At 42.3% G+C, this 16,822-nt stretch overlaps 2 protein-coding genes across 14 annotated transcripts in view; both read right to left on the reverse strand.

The window, feature by feature from the left end:
• Nucleotides 1-695: 695 nt before the first annotated feature.
• LOC113450758 (uncharacterized) overlaps nt 696-16,822 on the reverse strand; it is a 107,295-nt gene continuing 91,168 nt past the window's right edge. For 4 of the 10 annotated variants that reach the window (XM_087928185.1, XM_087928189.1, XM_087928187.1 and 1 more), the window contains exon 2: nt 696-3,197. In XM_087928185.1, the coding sequence (XP_087784311.1) occupies nt 1,083-2,729 (1,647 nt within the window). In that variant the 5' untranslated portion in view covers nt 2,730-3,197 and the 3' untranslated portion in view covers nt 696-1,082. Of the gene's footprint in view, nt 3,204-4,395; nt 4,490-16,822 lie in introns of those variants that run through there. The other 6 variants (XM_087928183.1, XM_087928181.1, XM_087928182.1 and 3 more) reach the window with 3 other exon arrangements.
• LOC113454332 (uncharacterized) overlaps nt 8,385-16,822 on the reverse strand; it is a 48,319-nt gene continuing 39,881 nt past the window's right edge. For 2 of the 4 annotated variants that reach the window (XM_087928194.1, XM_087928192.1), the window contains exon 2: nt 8,385-11,008. In XM_087928194.1, the coding sequence (XP_087784320.1) occupies nt 8,686-10,326 (1,641 nt within the window). In that variant the 5' untranslated portion in view covers nt 10,327-11,008 and the 3' untranslated portion in view covers nt 8,385-8,685. Of the gene's footprint in view, nt 11,009-12,106; nt 12,293-16,822 lie in introns of those variants that run through there. The other 2 variants (XM_087928191.1, XM_087928193.1) reach the window with 2 other exon arrangements.

The raw sequence follows: 16,822 nt of genomic DNA on the forward strand, positions 1-16,822 counted from the left end.
GCAGGAAATGGTTGGATTTCTTGCTTTCTAGCTTGTCTTTAGATCTTTGGCTCTGCTTTTAAGCACAGCCGAACCTCCCTTAGGACTGAAGGTTCTATTATTCGGTGCAGACTCACGGCAATATGGATGGCACATAGATAAGATTTCTGAATGAATCTGTGATACTGCGAGCAACTCAACCTGCCTGCCTGCTTTGCCTGATTCTGGGTAAAAGCTGCTCTTTTTTTAATAAAAAATTCAATATTTATATAAATATTTATATTTACATACAAGCCATGCCCAGTCAGTCACATGACTACCATGCCACACCCACAAATTAGGCCACACCCACAGAACCAGTTAGCGGTCCCTGGGATTTAAAATTATGAGTTTGGTGGTCCCTGAGGTCCAAAAGGTCGGCGACCTCTGAACTAAACAGTGTTTTCTAATGGGGCACTGGTGGAGGGGATAATACCAGATTTAAATCAGAATAGACCTGGAAATTAACTTCTCCAGTTTAACTCCTTGAAGGAGAAAGATAAGTTTTGGGCAAGAATGCCACCAGGCCTGAACGCAGTTAGTAAGGCTAGGAGGCCTGGCTGACTTCTAAATTGAACAATAACAAAAAACACCTTTCTGGGACATCACAACCATAAAAATGCCATCACCTTTGCTAGATGTGCCTTATATTTGCAGGGCAAGTAAATGTTAAATGCTTTGCAATTTACAATATATGGGGTTTATTGGTTTCTGTATTACGATTGTATAGCTGTAAACTGTTGAGTTACCATGAGTTGCTCTGCCATATAGATTTTCGTAATAAACATACATGCATTCATATTTATATGCCCCTTTATGATATGAAGAAATAACTCAAGATGACAAACACACCTAATAAAGGTCCAAGCTCGCTTTCTCTGGCCCAGCACAGCAGTTCCCTTCAACTCCATGAAAGGGAACCGCTGCCCCGGGCCAGAGAAAGGAAGTTCAGATTTCCCTCCTCATGTCTGATACTAAGACACGTTTGACTAAAAAGAATCATGCAAGAAATTAAAATTATTAATTTCTCAGCTGGGCTTCCAATAAGAAAAGAGAAACGAAGTTCAAGATTCCTCTACACACATCAAATTTTCCCTCATGTGGAATTTCTTGTGTGCGATAAGAGAGGAATTGCGTGTGAAACACTGTTCACAATCTGGGCATTTGAATGGTTTCTCCCCTGTGTGTAACCTAACATGATTTATAAGGTTAGACCTAATACTGAAATCCTTCCCACAATCTGGACACTCATATGGTTTTTCTCCTGTGTGAGTCCTCCAGTGTATCACCAAGTCGTAATTCCGATAGAAACATTTCCCACACTCGAGACACTCATATGGTTTCTCTCCTGTGTGAATTCTCTGATGCTTCACCAGGTATGAATTCTGACTGAAACTTTTCCCACACTCAAGACATTCATATGTTTTTTCTCCTGTGTGAGTCCTCTGATGTTTCACCCGGTTGGAATTATGACTGAAACTTTTCCCACAATAGATACAGTCATATGGTTTCTCTCCCGTGTGAGTCCTCTGGTGTAACATCAGGTGAGAATTCTGACTGAAACTTTTCCCACAATCCGGACACTCATACAGTTTCTCTCCTGTGTGAATCCTCCGGTGTATCACCAGGTCGAAATTTCGAATGAAACTTTTCCCACATTCGAGACACTCATATGGTTTTTCTCCTGTGTGAGTCCTCTGGTGTATCATCAGAGCAGAATTCCAACTGAAACTTTTACCACAATCCAGACACTGAAATGGTTTCTCCCCTGTGTGTGTCTTCTGGTGCTTCACCAGTTCAGACTTCCAACTGAAATTTTTCCCACACACTTGACACTCGTACATTTTCTCTCCTGTATGATTTCTCTGGTGTACCACAAGATAGGAATTGCGAGAGAAACCTTTCCCACAATCAGGACATTCGTATGGTTTCTCTCCTGTGTGAATTCTCTGGTGTTCCACCAGGTGGGAATTCCGACTGAAACTTTTCCCACAATCCAGGCACTCATATGGCTTTTCTCCTGTGTGAGTCTTCTGGTGTTTCACCAAGTCGGAGTTCCAACTGAAATCTTTCTCACAGTCTGGACATTCATATGGTTTATCTCCTGTGTGAGTCCTCTGGTGTTTCAGAAGGTTGGAATTATAACTGAAACTTTTCCCACAATCAGGACATTCAAAGGGTTTCTCTCCTGCGTGAGTTCTCTGGTGTACAAGCCGGTTGGAATTCTGTTTGAAACTTTTCCCACAATCCACACACTCATAAGGTTTTTCTCCTGTATGAGTTCTCTGGTGTTTTACCAAGTTGCAATTCTGACTGAAATGTTTCCCACAATACAGACACTGATATGGTTTCTCTCCCGTATGTGTCCTCTGGTGTATCACCAACTTGGAATTATGCTGGAATTTTTTCCCACAATCTGGACATTCATATGGTTTCTCTCCTGTGTGGTTTTTCTGATGTATCACCAGGTTGGATTTTTGACTAAAATTTTTCCCACAGTCAGGACATTTAAAGGGTTTCTCTCCTGTGTGAGTCCTCTGGTGTCTCACCAGATTGATTTGCATGTTAACTTTTTTGCCACATGGGGCACACTGATAGAATTTCTCTTCAGTATGAGTCCTTCCATGAATCATGAGTGACCTGTTCTCAGTAAAGCTTTTGCCGCACTCCAAACATTTGTCTGGCTTTTCATGGGATGGATTGACATGCATAAATCATAAATGGTGATCTGCAATCTATTTTTCCCCACATTAGGCAGTCTGTGGTGTTTTTCCAACACTGATATTCTTGGATTCTTGAGGTGGCCAGAAATATTTCTGCTCTCTTACTTGGTGTTTGTTTGGTTCAAGTCACTCTTTCCTTCTTCAATGGCTTTCATTAATGCCTGCCCTTTTTGGCCATCCAAGGGATCTTTTCCTTCCCACTGACTTCCAGCAATGTCCTACTTTTTCTGAATTTGGAAATTATCCCACTTAACTTTTTATGTAATGGTTCCGAGTTCCACATAGTCTGTTTTCCAGCTCAATGCCTTGTTATTCTCTCCCTTGTCTCTCTGCTGAGGAAAGGAAAGTGTTTTTTCTATTTTCTGGAGGAAATGGAAAATATTTTGATTGATGGTTTGTTTTGCATTTTAGTGCAGCTTCTCATTCTGTTGTCCAGAGTGCTCTTCTTGGCATCCTCTTTTTCTGTAAGATTTATATTAATGGGTTAGTTTCATTATTGTTTAAAGAATTGGAGAACATGTGAAAGCAGCAATAAATAAATAAATCCCCATATACCACGAATAAACAAACACCAACATTCGAACTTAACCTCCAACTTTAATTATCATTCATTTGAGGAGTGGTAGGGTGCCCTAGAGGTGGAGCTCTCGCCTCACAATCAGGAGGCTGTGAGTTCGATCCTAGGTAGAGGCAGATATTCTCTTTCTGGGCACACCAAGAATATATCTGCTGAACAAAACTCCACACTGGCGACAGGAAGGGCATCCGGCCATTAAAACACTCTGCTAGTTTCATTCAGTTGCTCAGACTCCACCCCTCAAGGGATTATGGGGTCATTAAATGAAGATAATTATCATTAATTTGGCACATAGAAGACTATGAATTTATGTAAATAAAAATAAATTCTCAGGGGAGACAAGAGGTCAAACTTCAGTCTTTCAGGTGTGCTAAGTTGTAGGGACAGGTTTTGAAGAGTTCTCCTGCACCCCCCACCCTCAAAGGAAAAACTATCTGGAACTGAGGGAGGCCCACTTTCTCCCTAACCTCTAGCATTAATTAGGATTTATTTGGCATATAGAAGAGTAGTAAGATCCAAGTTCAAATATCGACTCAATCATAAGATTCTCTTTTTGGCTTGGGTAAATCCCTTCTTATATGCATGCATATCAGCACAGAGATACAGACCTATCCATTTATTTACGTAGACAATCTAAGTGCATTTCAGCGTGCAAAATGTCCTAGAAGTGCATTCGGCTCATATATTTTTTTTCTCTGTTGAGAACGGTGGGGATCCTAACAGATGAGATGGTGTCCAAATCCCATGCAACATTTAAGCATCCGTTCTGCCCATGAAACTCCTCGCTTTGCCAGGAAAACAACATGTCAATAAAATGGAAGGGTTGAGGGAAATGAAGAGAAATATGACCAATATACAAATATTTCTTTCAATCCCCCAAATCTGCCAGCAGAAAAATCACAGGCAGCTTTTTAAAATCATGCAGCAAAAGGGTTTGAGATAGAGGAAGAATATGCAGCAACAGCAGCAGCAGCAGCCCATATCTTTCATTCTTGTGCCTTCGCTTCTTCCACCCCGCCGTGGACGAACCCAAAGGGCCGGACTTGCTCCCGGCTTCTCCTCCGACCTGCCCTCCACTCACCTCCCAGGAGCCGCTTCGGCCCCTCCAAGTAGCACAAAAGGCTCCGCTGACGCCATCAGCCTCCCGCGGGTGAGCCCGGAAGAGGAAGTTTCTCTGTCCTTCGCCTCCACGACCCCTCTAGCAATCCAATACTCTATCGTTTCAACTCGTTCAAGCTCAGTCTCTCCCCTTTCCCTAGAACAGGTAGCTATGCTGCGGCTATAGAGTTACTTGCTTTCTAGGCGCGAGTGTTGCGTCTCCGTTAGAGCACCATCTAGTGTTATAAGGCGGAATAACACGCTCGTTTTAACCTAAGGCGTTTGAAAAGGTTCTCATTCCTTCCTTCCTTCCTTCATACTATGGAAAGGGAACTTCATGAGGACAGTGGTGACACCCAAGCAGGAAAAGCCCAAAGGGAACATCAGGCCAGCCATAAAACAAACTTGCATAGGAAAAGAGATTTAATAAAAGGTATTGAAAGAAGCCCCCTAGATAAAAGCCAAGTAATTAAGAAAGCTAGGGAAACAAGAAAAAGAAATCCCTTACAAACAACAGGTCATGCCAAATCAGCAAAACAAATAGACAAAAGACACGAAATAAATTCCATAGCAGACAGGAGATTGCCACAAAACAAGTATAAGAAAACATTAGGACGAAACTGATAATCCAATCAAACCACCCCGCGGAGTTTACCCTCTGGCGGAAATGAAGACAACCCCTGACAGGATTTAAAACATTAAGAAAAACAAACACAAGCACTCACACACAAAAGGAGAAAAAAGCATAAAAATCAGGGGTTTATTATACAAAGCCAGCTAGCCCCAGGAACGCAGACTTCTTGCTATCTCTTACCTTCCTGAAAAATAAAAAGAACCAGCTTCCAAGCAGTTGTCTGTGTCCTTCACTGGAGCTCTCCCAGCAGGAAAATCAAGCCCTCAGAAGAAAGGCATTTTAAGCAGCCTTTCAACAATACAATGAATCAATCAGAATGAGTGCCATCAAGTCTTTTTTGTCTCCCATTGATAGCTTTTCTCCCTGAGGATCCATCCCATGTTGTAATGACGAGGCAGTCAAGTTGTTTGATCATAAACAACTGAATCATGATGGTCTTTATTGGAGTCTAGTCTTGCATTTATACACATTTTTAGTTATCCTCCATCACTGGTTAACTTTGGTTACCGCTTAACTTTTGTTACTGTTTAGCACAGTAATCCATACAATTAATTATCTCTAGTTAAAGTCTAACATATGTTTACTTCCTCTCTCTCTAATCCTCCTTTAGGTTAGTGACTTTGTTTGCCTGAGTTGTATTTGCTCGAAACATTCTTTATCTGAGGTTTGCCACCCGAGATTGGAACATTCCTGCAATTACAACTCTACAATCCCAAACCTTTATTTTCTTTCAGGTCCCTCAAGAGGACACTCCTTGTCCTTGGAGCTGCGCCCAAAGCTTCGTCTGCAAGAAGCTGCAACGAAGCCAAAGGAAAGCTCCCTTTGGGAGGGTGGGGGGGGAATGACATGGAAATAGGAAACGAGAAAGTGCCCCTCCCTTGTTTCCAGGTGATTTTTCCTTGGGGGTGGGTGTGGGGAGTGTTGCAGGATAACTCCTTGAAACTTAACTAAGACTGAAGCTTGGCCTCTTGTCCCTGCTGGGATTTTCTTTTCTTTCCCTTTAAATGTTTAGCTAACAAGCACACAGTATTTCCTATTGGTGCCCCATCCCTGCTTAACAATGGAAAGTTTGGCACCAATTGCTTGTCCCACTCCACCTCCCGTCGTCTCTTCCTGGGCATGGGGGGAGGGAGGGAAGGGGAGGGAAAGATGGGAATGAGAAGGAAGGAGGGAGGCAGGGAAGGAGGGAGGGAAGGAAGGAGATGGGAATGAGAAGGAGGGAGGGAAGGAAAGGGGGAAGGAAGGAGATGGGAATGAGGAGGAGGGAGGGAAGGAAGGAGATGGGAAGGAGAAGGAAGGAGGGAAGGGGGAAGGAAGGAGATGGGAATGAGAAAGAGGGAGGGAGGGAAGGGAAGGGGGGAAGGAAAGATGGAAATGAGAAGGAGGGAGGCAGGGAAAGAAAGAGGGGGAAGGAGGATGGAGGAAAGTGGAAATGAGAGGAAGGATCTGAGGGAAGTCCCGCCTTAGCACTTGGCTGCCAGCCCTGCTGCCTTCTTGCCACCCGCTTGCCCTCTCCTCCTGTCCTGTCCCGGTGGTCTCCCATCCTATCACTGAGGATGCTTGACTTACAAAGCCAGGTCTCCTCCCATGGAGAGGGTGTGGATCTTCCTCTTTTGACTCATGCGCTTTGTCCTCCCGTACCCACAATCAGCAACCTGGCCGAGGACAGCGAGCACAGCAGCTGCGCTCTTGAGGAGGTGAGCGTGGCCAGACGCTTCCCCTTTGGGGAAGGAGGGCCGGGTTCGGCTGAGGAGTCCCGAGACCCCAGGAGCTATTGGGCCAGACTGGGCGATTGACATGCTTCCCAGAGGTACCAGCAGTCCACACTGGCATCTGGGAGTCCTCTGCATGGCCTGAGAGGGACGGTGAGGCTCCTATGGGGGCGGGCGGGGACAAGGCTTTGGTGCTCACCCTGGTTTCACCTTCCTCCACTGGAGACCTCCAGATTCTCCCCTCCCAGTCTGGCCTGCCCTACCCCCAAGAAGCGGAGGACAACCCAGCTGCACGTGGAAGCGCAGAAGAGAAAGTTTGCAGGAAACAGTTTCCTCACAGTCCCAACTTCTCCCTCGACAGATCTCTGGAAAGGAGGATGGGATGGTGGAGGGGGTTGCATGAGTGAAGGCTGCCCTAACAAGCCGGCATCCTTACTACACGATTGGAAATGGGGATTCCCTTTCCGGAAGGGCCAGCTTCCCTCATGCGGGGCCAGGGAGTGCTGCTACCCCGCCGCCTCCTCTTGCTCTCCAGAGATCTGTCAAGGCAGAAGTTGGTCCGGGAGGAAACCACTTCCTGCACATTTTCAACTCTTGAGCTTCCCCACGCAGCAATGTTGTCGTCTGCCGCCTGCTTTGCTGGGAGAGGGCACAGGACAGGAAACACCAACGATGTCTGGCATTGGGAAAAGTACATCTCTTTTGGCATGCTGTGCTCACACACACACACACACTCCAAATTTGGAGCCTATTATCCACATCCAAGCTTGCAGACTGCCAATCATGCCTGGGCTTGGGGAAGAAGGCCTTCTCCTTCCTCTGTGGATAAAACTCTCCATACATAGAAAGGGGTGTGTTTGTGAATGCACGCTTGGCTGCCAGCAGTTTTGGGAACTTATGCGACACCAAATTGTCCCCATTTTGAGTTAGCCGGTGCAACTTACTCAATCCTGACGCTGCTGTTCGGAGTCAACTGCGCCCAGTGAGCATTGTCGAGCAGGCTACACGGACCTGGCCACGCCTACCTAGTGCCTATAACCCAGCTGTGACCACCCAGCCACTTCTCCCCAGCCATGCCCACCTGGCTGGTGTGAGTCCTCATAATCTTACAAGCAACTGGCCCTTTGAAGGCAACCATAATGCTGATACAGTCCTCAACGGAATTGAGTTTGACATCTGTGGTTTACATAATCAGCATATTGCCCCCAACAATCTTGTGTTCTCGTTTTATTGATCTCAAGATGGAAGGCTGAGTCAATCGCGAGCCCCCGTCAGGATCAGATTGCAGGCTGTGGGCAGAGTCAGCCGGTAAAACTGCATTTGAACCACTGAGCCACCAGGGCACCTGTCATTATTGCCCTACCTTTATTATTATTGCGTCCATATCTTCTGCTAGATCAGATAGGGTAGGCGCACTAGCCCTTTAAATATTGCTATTGGATAGGAGGTAGGAAGTTTTTTCGGTTGCAGCTCCTGCCCTGTGAGACACTCTTCCCCCTGGAGTTTGGCAGGCCTTTATCCTCCTGGTCTTCCGTAAAGCATGGAAGATGTAGCTTTTCCACTAAGCACTGGGATAAGAAAAGGTGCCTGCCCATCAGTAACTTGATTTGGAACCAGGTGTCTGTTTATATGCATTTAGTTTTAATATGGTTTAAAAGCTAATGATTGATTGGGAGCTGCTCTGAGATTGTTATAACATGGATGGCTACATAAATATTTTAAATAGACCAGAGGAAAAACAGATGAATAAAAAAAATGGACCCACTGAAGCAGCCCACCTACAATGTGAGCTTGCGTAAGAGACAAGAAACGAAATTCAAGAGCCCTCTACACACATCAAATTTTGCCTCAAATTGAGTTTCTTGCGTGATAAGGGAGGAACCTTGAGCAAAACACTTGTCCACAATCTGGGTACATAAATGGTTACTCTCCTATGTGTAACCTAACATGATTTAGAAGGCTAGTCCTAGTACTGAAATCTTTCCCACAATCTGGACACTCATATGGTTTCTCTCCTGTGTGAGTCCTTCGATGTATCACTAAGTCATAATTCCGACAGAAGCATTTCCCACACTCGAGACACTCATATGGTTTTTCTCCTGTGTGACTCCTCTGGTGTATCACCAGCTTGGAATTCTGAGTGAAACTTTTCCCACAATCCAGACACTCATATAGTCTCTTTTCTCTGTGAGTTTTTTGGTGTCTTACCAGTTCAGACTTGCAACTGAAATTTTTCCCACACTCTGGACACTCATTCAATTTCTTTCCTGTGTGAGTCTTCTGGTGTATCACCAAGTGAAAATTCCAAATGAATTTTTTACCACAATCCAGGCACTCATAGGGTTTTTCTCCCACGTGAGTTTTCTGGTGTCTCACCAGGTGAGAAGTCTGAGTGAAAGTTTTTCCACAATCAGGACACTCATAGGGTTTCTCTCCCGTGTGAGTCCTCTGGTGAATCACCAAATTGGAATTCCGAAAGAAACCTTTCCCACAAAACAGACATTCATATAATTTTTCTCCTGTGTGAGTCAACTGGTGTATCACCAGGTTAGAATTCCGAGTGAAACTTTTACCACAATCCGGACATTGATACAGTTTGTCCCCCGTGTGAATTCTCTGGTGTACCACCAGATGAGAATTCCGATGGAAGCTTTCCTCACAATCTGCACACTTATATGGTTTCTCTCCCATGTGAGTCCTCTGGTGTTTCACCAGGTAGGAATTCTGACTAAAACTTTTCCCACAATCACAACATTTATATGGTTTCTCTTCTGTATGTGTCTTCTGATGTTTCACCATGTCAGAATTCCGAGCAAAATATTTCCCACAATCAGCACACTTATATGGCTTCTCTCTTGTGTGAGTCCTCTGGTGTATCACCCTGTCAGAATTCCGAGTGAAACGCTTGTCACAATATAGACACTCATATGGTTTCTCTCCCGTGTGAGTCCTCTGGTGTTTCACCAGGTAGGAATTCTGACTGAAACTTTTCCCACAATCACATTTATACGGTTTCTCCTCTGTATGTGTCTTCTGATGTTTTACCATATCAGAATTCCGAGTGAAATGTTTCCCACAATCCACACATGTATATGGTTTCTCTCCCGTGTGGGTCCTCTGATGTATCACCAGGTATGAATTATGACTGAAACTTTTCCCACAATCACTACATTTAAATGGTTTTTCTTCTGTATGTGTTTTCTGATGTTTTACCAGGTTTGATTTCCGAGAGAAACCCTTCCCACAATCAGGACATTCATAAGGTTTCTCTCCAGTGTGAGTCCTCTGGTGTACTTCCAACTCGGAATTCCAATTGAAACCTTTCCCACAATCTGGGCACTCATACGGTTTTTCTCCTGTGTGAATCCTCCGATGTATCATGAGCTTGAAATTCTCCTTGAAACTTTTTCCACAATCCAGACATTCATATCGTTTGTCTCCCATGTGAGTCCTCTGATGTATCACCAGGTCAGAATTCTGAGAGAAGCTTTTCCCACAATCAGGACATTCAAAAAGTTTCTCCCCAGTGTGAACCCTATTGTGTCTCACTACATTGGTGTTCATGCTTAATCTTTTGTCAGATGGGGAGCACTAGTAGAGTTTCTCTTCTGTATGGGTCCTTCCATGAATTATGAAGAAGGTTTTCCGAGTAAAGTTTTTACTGCACTCTAAACATTTGCATGGCTTTTCACTGGGTGAATCATGTTGCACATAATCAGATGTGATTTACAATCTGTATTTTTCTCACAATAGGCAATCTCTGGGGTTTTTCCAACACTGATATTCTTGAATTTTCAAAAAGGCCAGAAATATTTCTGATCTCTTACGTTAAGTTTTTTTGATTCAAGCCACTCTTTCCTTCGTCAAAGGCTTTCATTAATAGCTGCCTATTTTGGCCATCTGCACCTTTTTCTTCCCACTGACTTTCAGGTGTTTCCCACTTTTTATTTGGACATTTTCCTCCTAGACTGCTCATGTAATGTCTTCCTGAGTTCCATATAGTCTATTTTTCCCAACTCAAAACTTTGTTCTTGTTTTTCTGTGCCTTCTCTCTCATTTTCTGAGGAAGAAGACTTTTTACACTTTCAAGTGGTATTGAAAAAAGATTTTGACGGCTCATTTTGGATTTTAATGCTGCTTCTCATTCTCTGTTGTCCAGAGTGGCATCCTTCTTGGCATCCTCTTTGTCTGTAAGAGTCACAGCAATGGGCTAGTTTCATGATTGTTTAAAAAGTGGCTGCAGGACCTGTGAAAGCAGGGGGAAAAAAACCCATACATTAGCAGGAAAAAACAAACACCAAAATTCTAGTTTAATATCTAATATTATGGTTCACTTGGCATATAGATTAGCAAGATCCAAGTTCAAATATTGACTTGATCAAAAGATTCTTTTTCAATCAATATATCAATCAATATATCAATCAAATCAATCAATCAATCAGAATAGAGTTGGAAAGGACCTAGGAAATCTTCTAATCCAGCCCCCTGCTGAAGCAGGATGTATCATTACAGGGTAATCACTCATGCACTCATACCCAGGCACACAGAAATCCACACCTACACCTTTACGTATGTAAATAATCTATGTGTATCTTCATGTGCAAAATGTCCCAGAACTGCATTTGCTCATATTTTTCATCCAAGTTCAGAAATCTGGGGACGCTAACAGATGAAATGGTGACCAAATCCTACTGCAAAATTTAAAACATCCATTTTCCTCAGGAAACTCACTTGGCAGGAAAACAACATGTCAATAAAATCACAAGGAATCAAGTGTTTCGTGAAGGGTGAGGGAGATTGGGCGGTCAAGAAATATGAAAAGTATATAAAGATTTCTTCAAATGTTCCAAATTTGCCAACAGAAAATCACAGGCAGCAGTTTTAAATCACGCAGCCCCAGAGGAATACTGAATACTATCTGAATGCACTGTATATGCGTGCCTATTGACACTGATGTACACTCCTTAGAATTTATTTATGTAAACAATCATGTATATTTCAGTCTGCAAAATGCCTCAGAAGTGCACTGACTCAATTATTTTGATCCAAATTTAGAAAGGTGGGGACACTAACACATGGTGCCCAAATCCTAGCCAAGATACAAAACATCCGTTTTGCCCAGGAAACTCCTCGCTTGCCAGGAAAACAACATGTCAATAAAATAATCAAGTGTTATGTGAAAGCTGAGCGATTTGGGAGGCTATGAAATATGAAACATAAATAATTTTTAAATCTCCCAAATCTGCCAACAGAAAATCACAGGCAGCAGATTTAAATCATTTAGCAAAAGGATAAAAAAACATTTCGGGAGGGAAAGAATATGCAGCAGCAGCAGCCCGCATACTTCAGCCTTGTCCCTTCGCTGCTTCCTTGCCGCGGGGGCCGGACTTGCTCCGGGCTTCTCCTCCGACCTGCCCTCCACTCACCTCCCAGGAGCCGCTTCGATCTTTCAAACAGCACAAGTAGCTCCGCCGACGCCATTATCCTCCCGTGGCTGTGCCGGAAGAGGAAATTCCTCTACCTTTCCTTCGCCTCCACAACCCCTCTAGCAATCAAATAATCTATGGTTTCACAACTCGTTCTAGCTCACCCTCTCTCCCTTCCCGTGAATAGCTAGCTGCAGCTGTACAATACCTGCTTGCTAGGCGCCGGTGTTGCTTCTCTGTTAGATCGCCATCTAGCGACGTAAGGGGGAAGAACACGCTCGTTCTCCACCCTTAAAGCGTTCTCACGGATTCCGGCCTTCCTTAAGTGCCATCAAGTCCTATTTGACTCTCATCGAGCTCATCGGTAGCTTTTCTCCCTGAGGATCCATCCCCAAACCTTTTCTTTCAGGTTCCCCCAAGAGGACACTCCTTGTCCCTGGAGCTGAGCCCGAAGCTTCTTTTACGAGAAGTGGCAACTAGACTACAGGAAAGCTCCCTTTGTGGCTGGAAATGATGTGCAAATGGGGAGAATTCTCTTCGTTCCAGTTTTTTCTCTTGGGGTGTGCCAGTGTGGGATAACTCCTCAAAATGTGCCTCTGCCACTTAACGGAAGCTGTAAGACTGAAGCTTGACCCCTTTTCTCTGCTGGGATTTTATTTTCTTTTACTTTAAGTGCTTAGCTAACATGGACAGTATTACTTATTGGTGCTCCATCCCTGTTTAGTGTTGGAAGAAAAATCCATCTGCTACAGTTCCAAGTGGGGAGAAAGACACTAGAAACATGGAGGCTGTTTGGAAAGTTGGCTTATTGGTGAACAGGACCACCTGGGTGGAGAGTGGGGGAATCCCACCAGTGGTGGCATTCAAATTGTTTTACTTCCGGTTCCGTGGGCATGGCTTTGAGGGTGTGACAGAGGAAGGATACTGTATAATCTTCAGTGAGAGGTGAAATATTTTAAATAAATCAGATGAATCCAAAAAAATGGCCTCACTGAAGCAGCCCATCTACAAGGCACGGAAGGTCTGTGTATTTCTTTAATTATCAAATTTATATTCTTACTAATCCTGTGATTAAATTCTCTAATTTAACTCCTTGTAAGGACAAAAATTATCAGTTTTGAGGAAGAATGGCACAAGAAATGAACATAATTAGTAAGGCCAGGAAGCCTGGTTAACTTGTCAATTAAAACAAAATCAAGAATCACCTTTTTGGAATTTCCAGACTATCCAAGTCCCATCCACTTTGCGTGAAGGGCCTTCTATTTACAGAGCAAATACATGTTAAATGTGGAGGCTTTGCATTTGGCCATGGAGTCTATTGGTTTCTGTATTAAGGCTTTATTGCTGTAAACCGTGTGGAATAACCATGACTTGAGCTGCCAAATGGATTTTCAAATTAAGTAAAAATGCTTACAAACATATTTATATACCCTATTTATTAGAAATAACTCAAGGTGGCAAACATGCCTAATAGAGGTCAAGCCCATTTTACTGATCTCAGAAGGATGGAGCCTTCTGAGTCAACCCCGAGCTCCATCAGAATCGACTTCCAGGCTGTGGGCAGAGTCAACTAGCAAGACCACAGTCAGAGCCAACAGGCCACCTGTCATTATTTTCCCAGTTTTGTTTTTGCATCTATCTGTTCTACCAGGTCAGATAGGGTTGGCACGCTCCTAGCCTCTTACCTTAAATATTGCCATCTGATAGGAGCTAGGAAGTGAGCCTTGTCCATTGCAGACCTTGGCCTATAAGACAATTTTCCCCCGGAAGTTTGGCAGGCCTTTATCCTCCTAGTCTTCCATAAAGGAAGGAAGCTCTAGCTTTTCCTCTGAGCACTGGGTTAATAAGAGAGGACTGCATATCAAGTTTGAATTGAAATAAGGGTTTTGTTTATACCCATTTGGTTTTAATATGGTTTTAAACAGGGGTGGGATTCTACCAGTTCGCACCTATTCACTAGAACCGGTTAACATTCTAAGCAGTTCAGAGAACCGATTGTTAGAAGAAATTACTGGCCTAATCCTGTAAGGAAGGCAGGAAGGAAACATTCTGGTGTTGCTTACAGAAACTGCCTCTCCGTTAATCCTTATTACATTCTTGGCAGGACTAGACTTCCTGTCTGAGGAATTTCTCTGGAGTTTTTTTCTCCTCCTTTGCTGGTACTTTGCTTGTGTGGAGTGACCATTCAAAGTTACAATGGCACTGAAAAAAGTGACTTATGAACATTTTTCGCACTTGTGCCTCGATCTGAATTATATTGAGTTGGCCACACCCAGCCAATAACATGACCACCAAGCCACACCCAACAACTAAGCCACACCCACAGAACCGGTTGTCACAAAATTTGAATCCCACCCCTGGTTTTAAAGTTAATTATTGATTGGGAGCCGGCCAGAGTTTGTTATAAGATGGATGGCTACATATTTTAAACAAATCAGAGGAAAACGATGAATCCCGAAAATGGGGGTGCTTCCAGGCCCAGATGGGCTCCCGGCAGAATTTTATAAAACATTACAAGAATCGTTGAGCACTCCACTGTTAGAAGTTATGAATGAAGTCATGTTAAATAAGAAAATACCCAAAACATGGTCAGAAGCTTATATTATACTTATTCCAAAAGAAGGGGCCGATTCATTACAAATTAAGAACCATAGACCTATTTCTTTACTGAATGCAGACTATAAAATTTTTGCCTCCATCTTGGCAGAAAGGCTCAAAAGATATCTAAATAACTTTATTCATCCTGATCAGAATGGATTCCTGCGAAAGAGACAAATTAGGGATAATATGAGGGTAATTCTGGACACTTTGGAATATTATGAGGCGCATCCTGAAAAACAAATGGCTTTGATGTTTTTAGATGCCCAAAAGGCATTTGATAATGTGAACTGGAGATTCATGTTTTTGTTATTGGAACAGATGGGCTTTGCTAGAAAATTTACTCAAGCAATAGAAGCCATATATGATAAACAAACGGCAAAAGTAATGATAGAGGGAGATTTTACAGACTCTATTAATATAAGAAAAGGCACAAGACAAGGATGCCCATTATCACCTTTGTTATTTGTATTGACTCTGGAAGTGTTGAACAGAAATATTAGAGAGGATCCAAATATAAAAGGAATGAAAATTAAGAAGGAGGAATTTAAATTGCAAGCCTTTGCGGATGATTTGGTTTTTATTCTGGAAGATCCTCTAGAAACAGTTTTAAAACTATTGGAAAAGATAGAGACGTATGGTGAGATGGCGGGTCTGAAAATAAACAAAGATAAAACAAAGATCTTGACAAAGAATATGTTACTAAAACAAAGAGATGAACTGGCAGACTTATTGAAAATTCAAGTTACGAATATATTTGGGGATACATCTGACGTCAAGATGTACTACATTGAAAGAGAATAACTATATTAAACAACAGATAGCATCTGATTTGAAGAAATGGGAAAACCTACAATTGTCATTGATAGGTAGAATTTCAACAATCAAGATGAATATTTTACCCGGAATTTTATATTTGTTTCAAACCATACCAATTAGGCTTGGTAAAGATTACTTTGAAGAATTAAATAAAATTGTGTTGAAGTGAATTGTGATATGGCAAGGTAAGAAAGCCAGAATAAAATTAAAACTCCTACAAGATGCTAGAATTAGAGGAGGATTTGGCCTTCTGAATTGGGAGTTGTATTACCAAGCTGCAAATTTAATGTGGGTTAAAGAATGGATAACATTAAGAAAGACTAGATTGTTGACATTAGAAGGACATGATTTATTACTGGGATGGCATGCTTTTCTGTGGTATAAGGGAACTAAATCGCAGGGCTATTTTAGAAGGCACTATATAAGGGAGTCTTTATGGTTGAATTGGGAGAAAATTAAGAGAAAATATTATTTGAAAATCCCAGTCTGGTTATCAACTATTGAAGCCTTTTCTTATCCCATAATATATGAGAAGAAACAAACAGTCAGATATGGGGAAATATTGGATGAAAAGAGTGAACTTAAAACAATGCAAAAACTAGAAGAACAAGGCATAAAGATGAATTGGTTTTCATATGCGCAAATACATTCAAGGTATCTTATAGATTCTAAAACGGAGGGGGTTTTATGATAAATTGACTGATTTAGATAGGATCTTGACAGGTACTGATGAAAAAGTGATTAAAACATTATACAGTTATTTGTTGGAAATTATATTAGAGGAGGAACAAGTTAAAGAAACGATGATTGTTTGGGGGAAGAATTTTGGATATGTGATTGATTTGGAGAAATGGGAAAAATTGTGGTCCCAAAATTATAAAATGACAATGTCAACAGCTTATAAAGAAAACTTGTATAAGATGTTTTACAGGTGGCATTTTCCCCCGACAAGAATTGCAAGAATGTTCAAGAACAAATCCGAAAAGTGCTGGAAATGTCATCAGATACCTGGCTCATATTACCATATGTGGTGGACTTTTGAGGACGCTAGAAAATATTGGACTAAAATTCGCATATGGTTGGAAAAAATAATAAAGACACATATAGACTTGAAACCAGAGATTTTTTTATTGGGAATTTTACCAGATACATATAATAAGAATTTGAAGTATTTGATTGTAAATGTATTAACAGCGGCTAGGATTGTATTTGCTTAA

This window comes from Pseudonaja textilis, chromosome 2 (genome assembly GCF_049901715.1).
Source record: "Pseudonaja textilis isolate UNSWEBS1 chromosome 2, rPseTex1.2, whole genome shotgun sequence".
In the NCBI taxonomy this organism is placed as follows: Eukaryota; Metazoa; Chordata; class Lepidosauria; order Squamata; family Elapidae; genus Pseudonaja; species Pseudonaja textilis.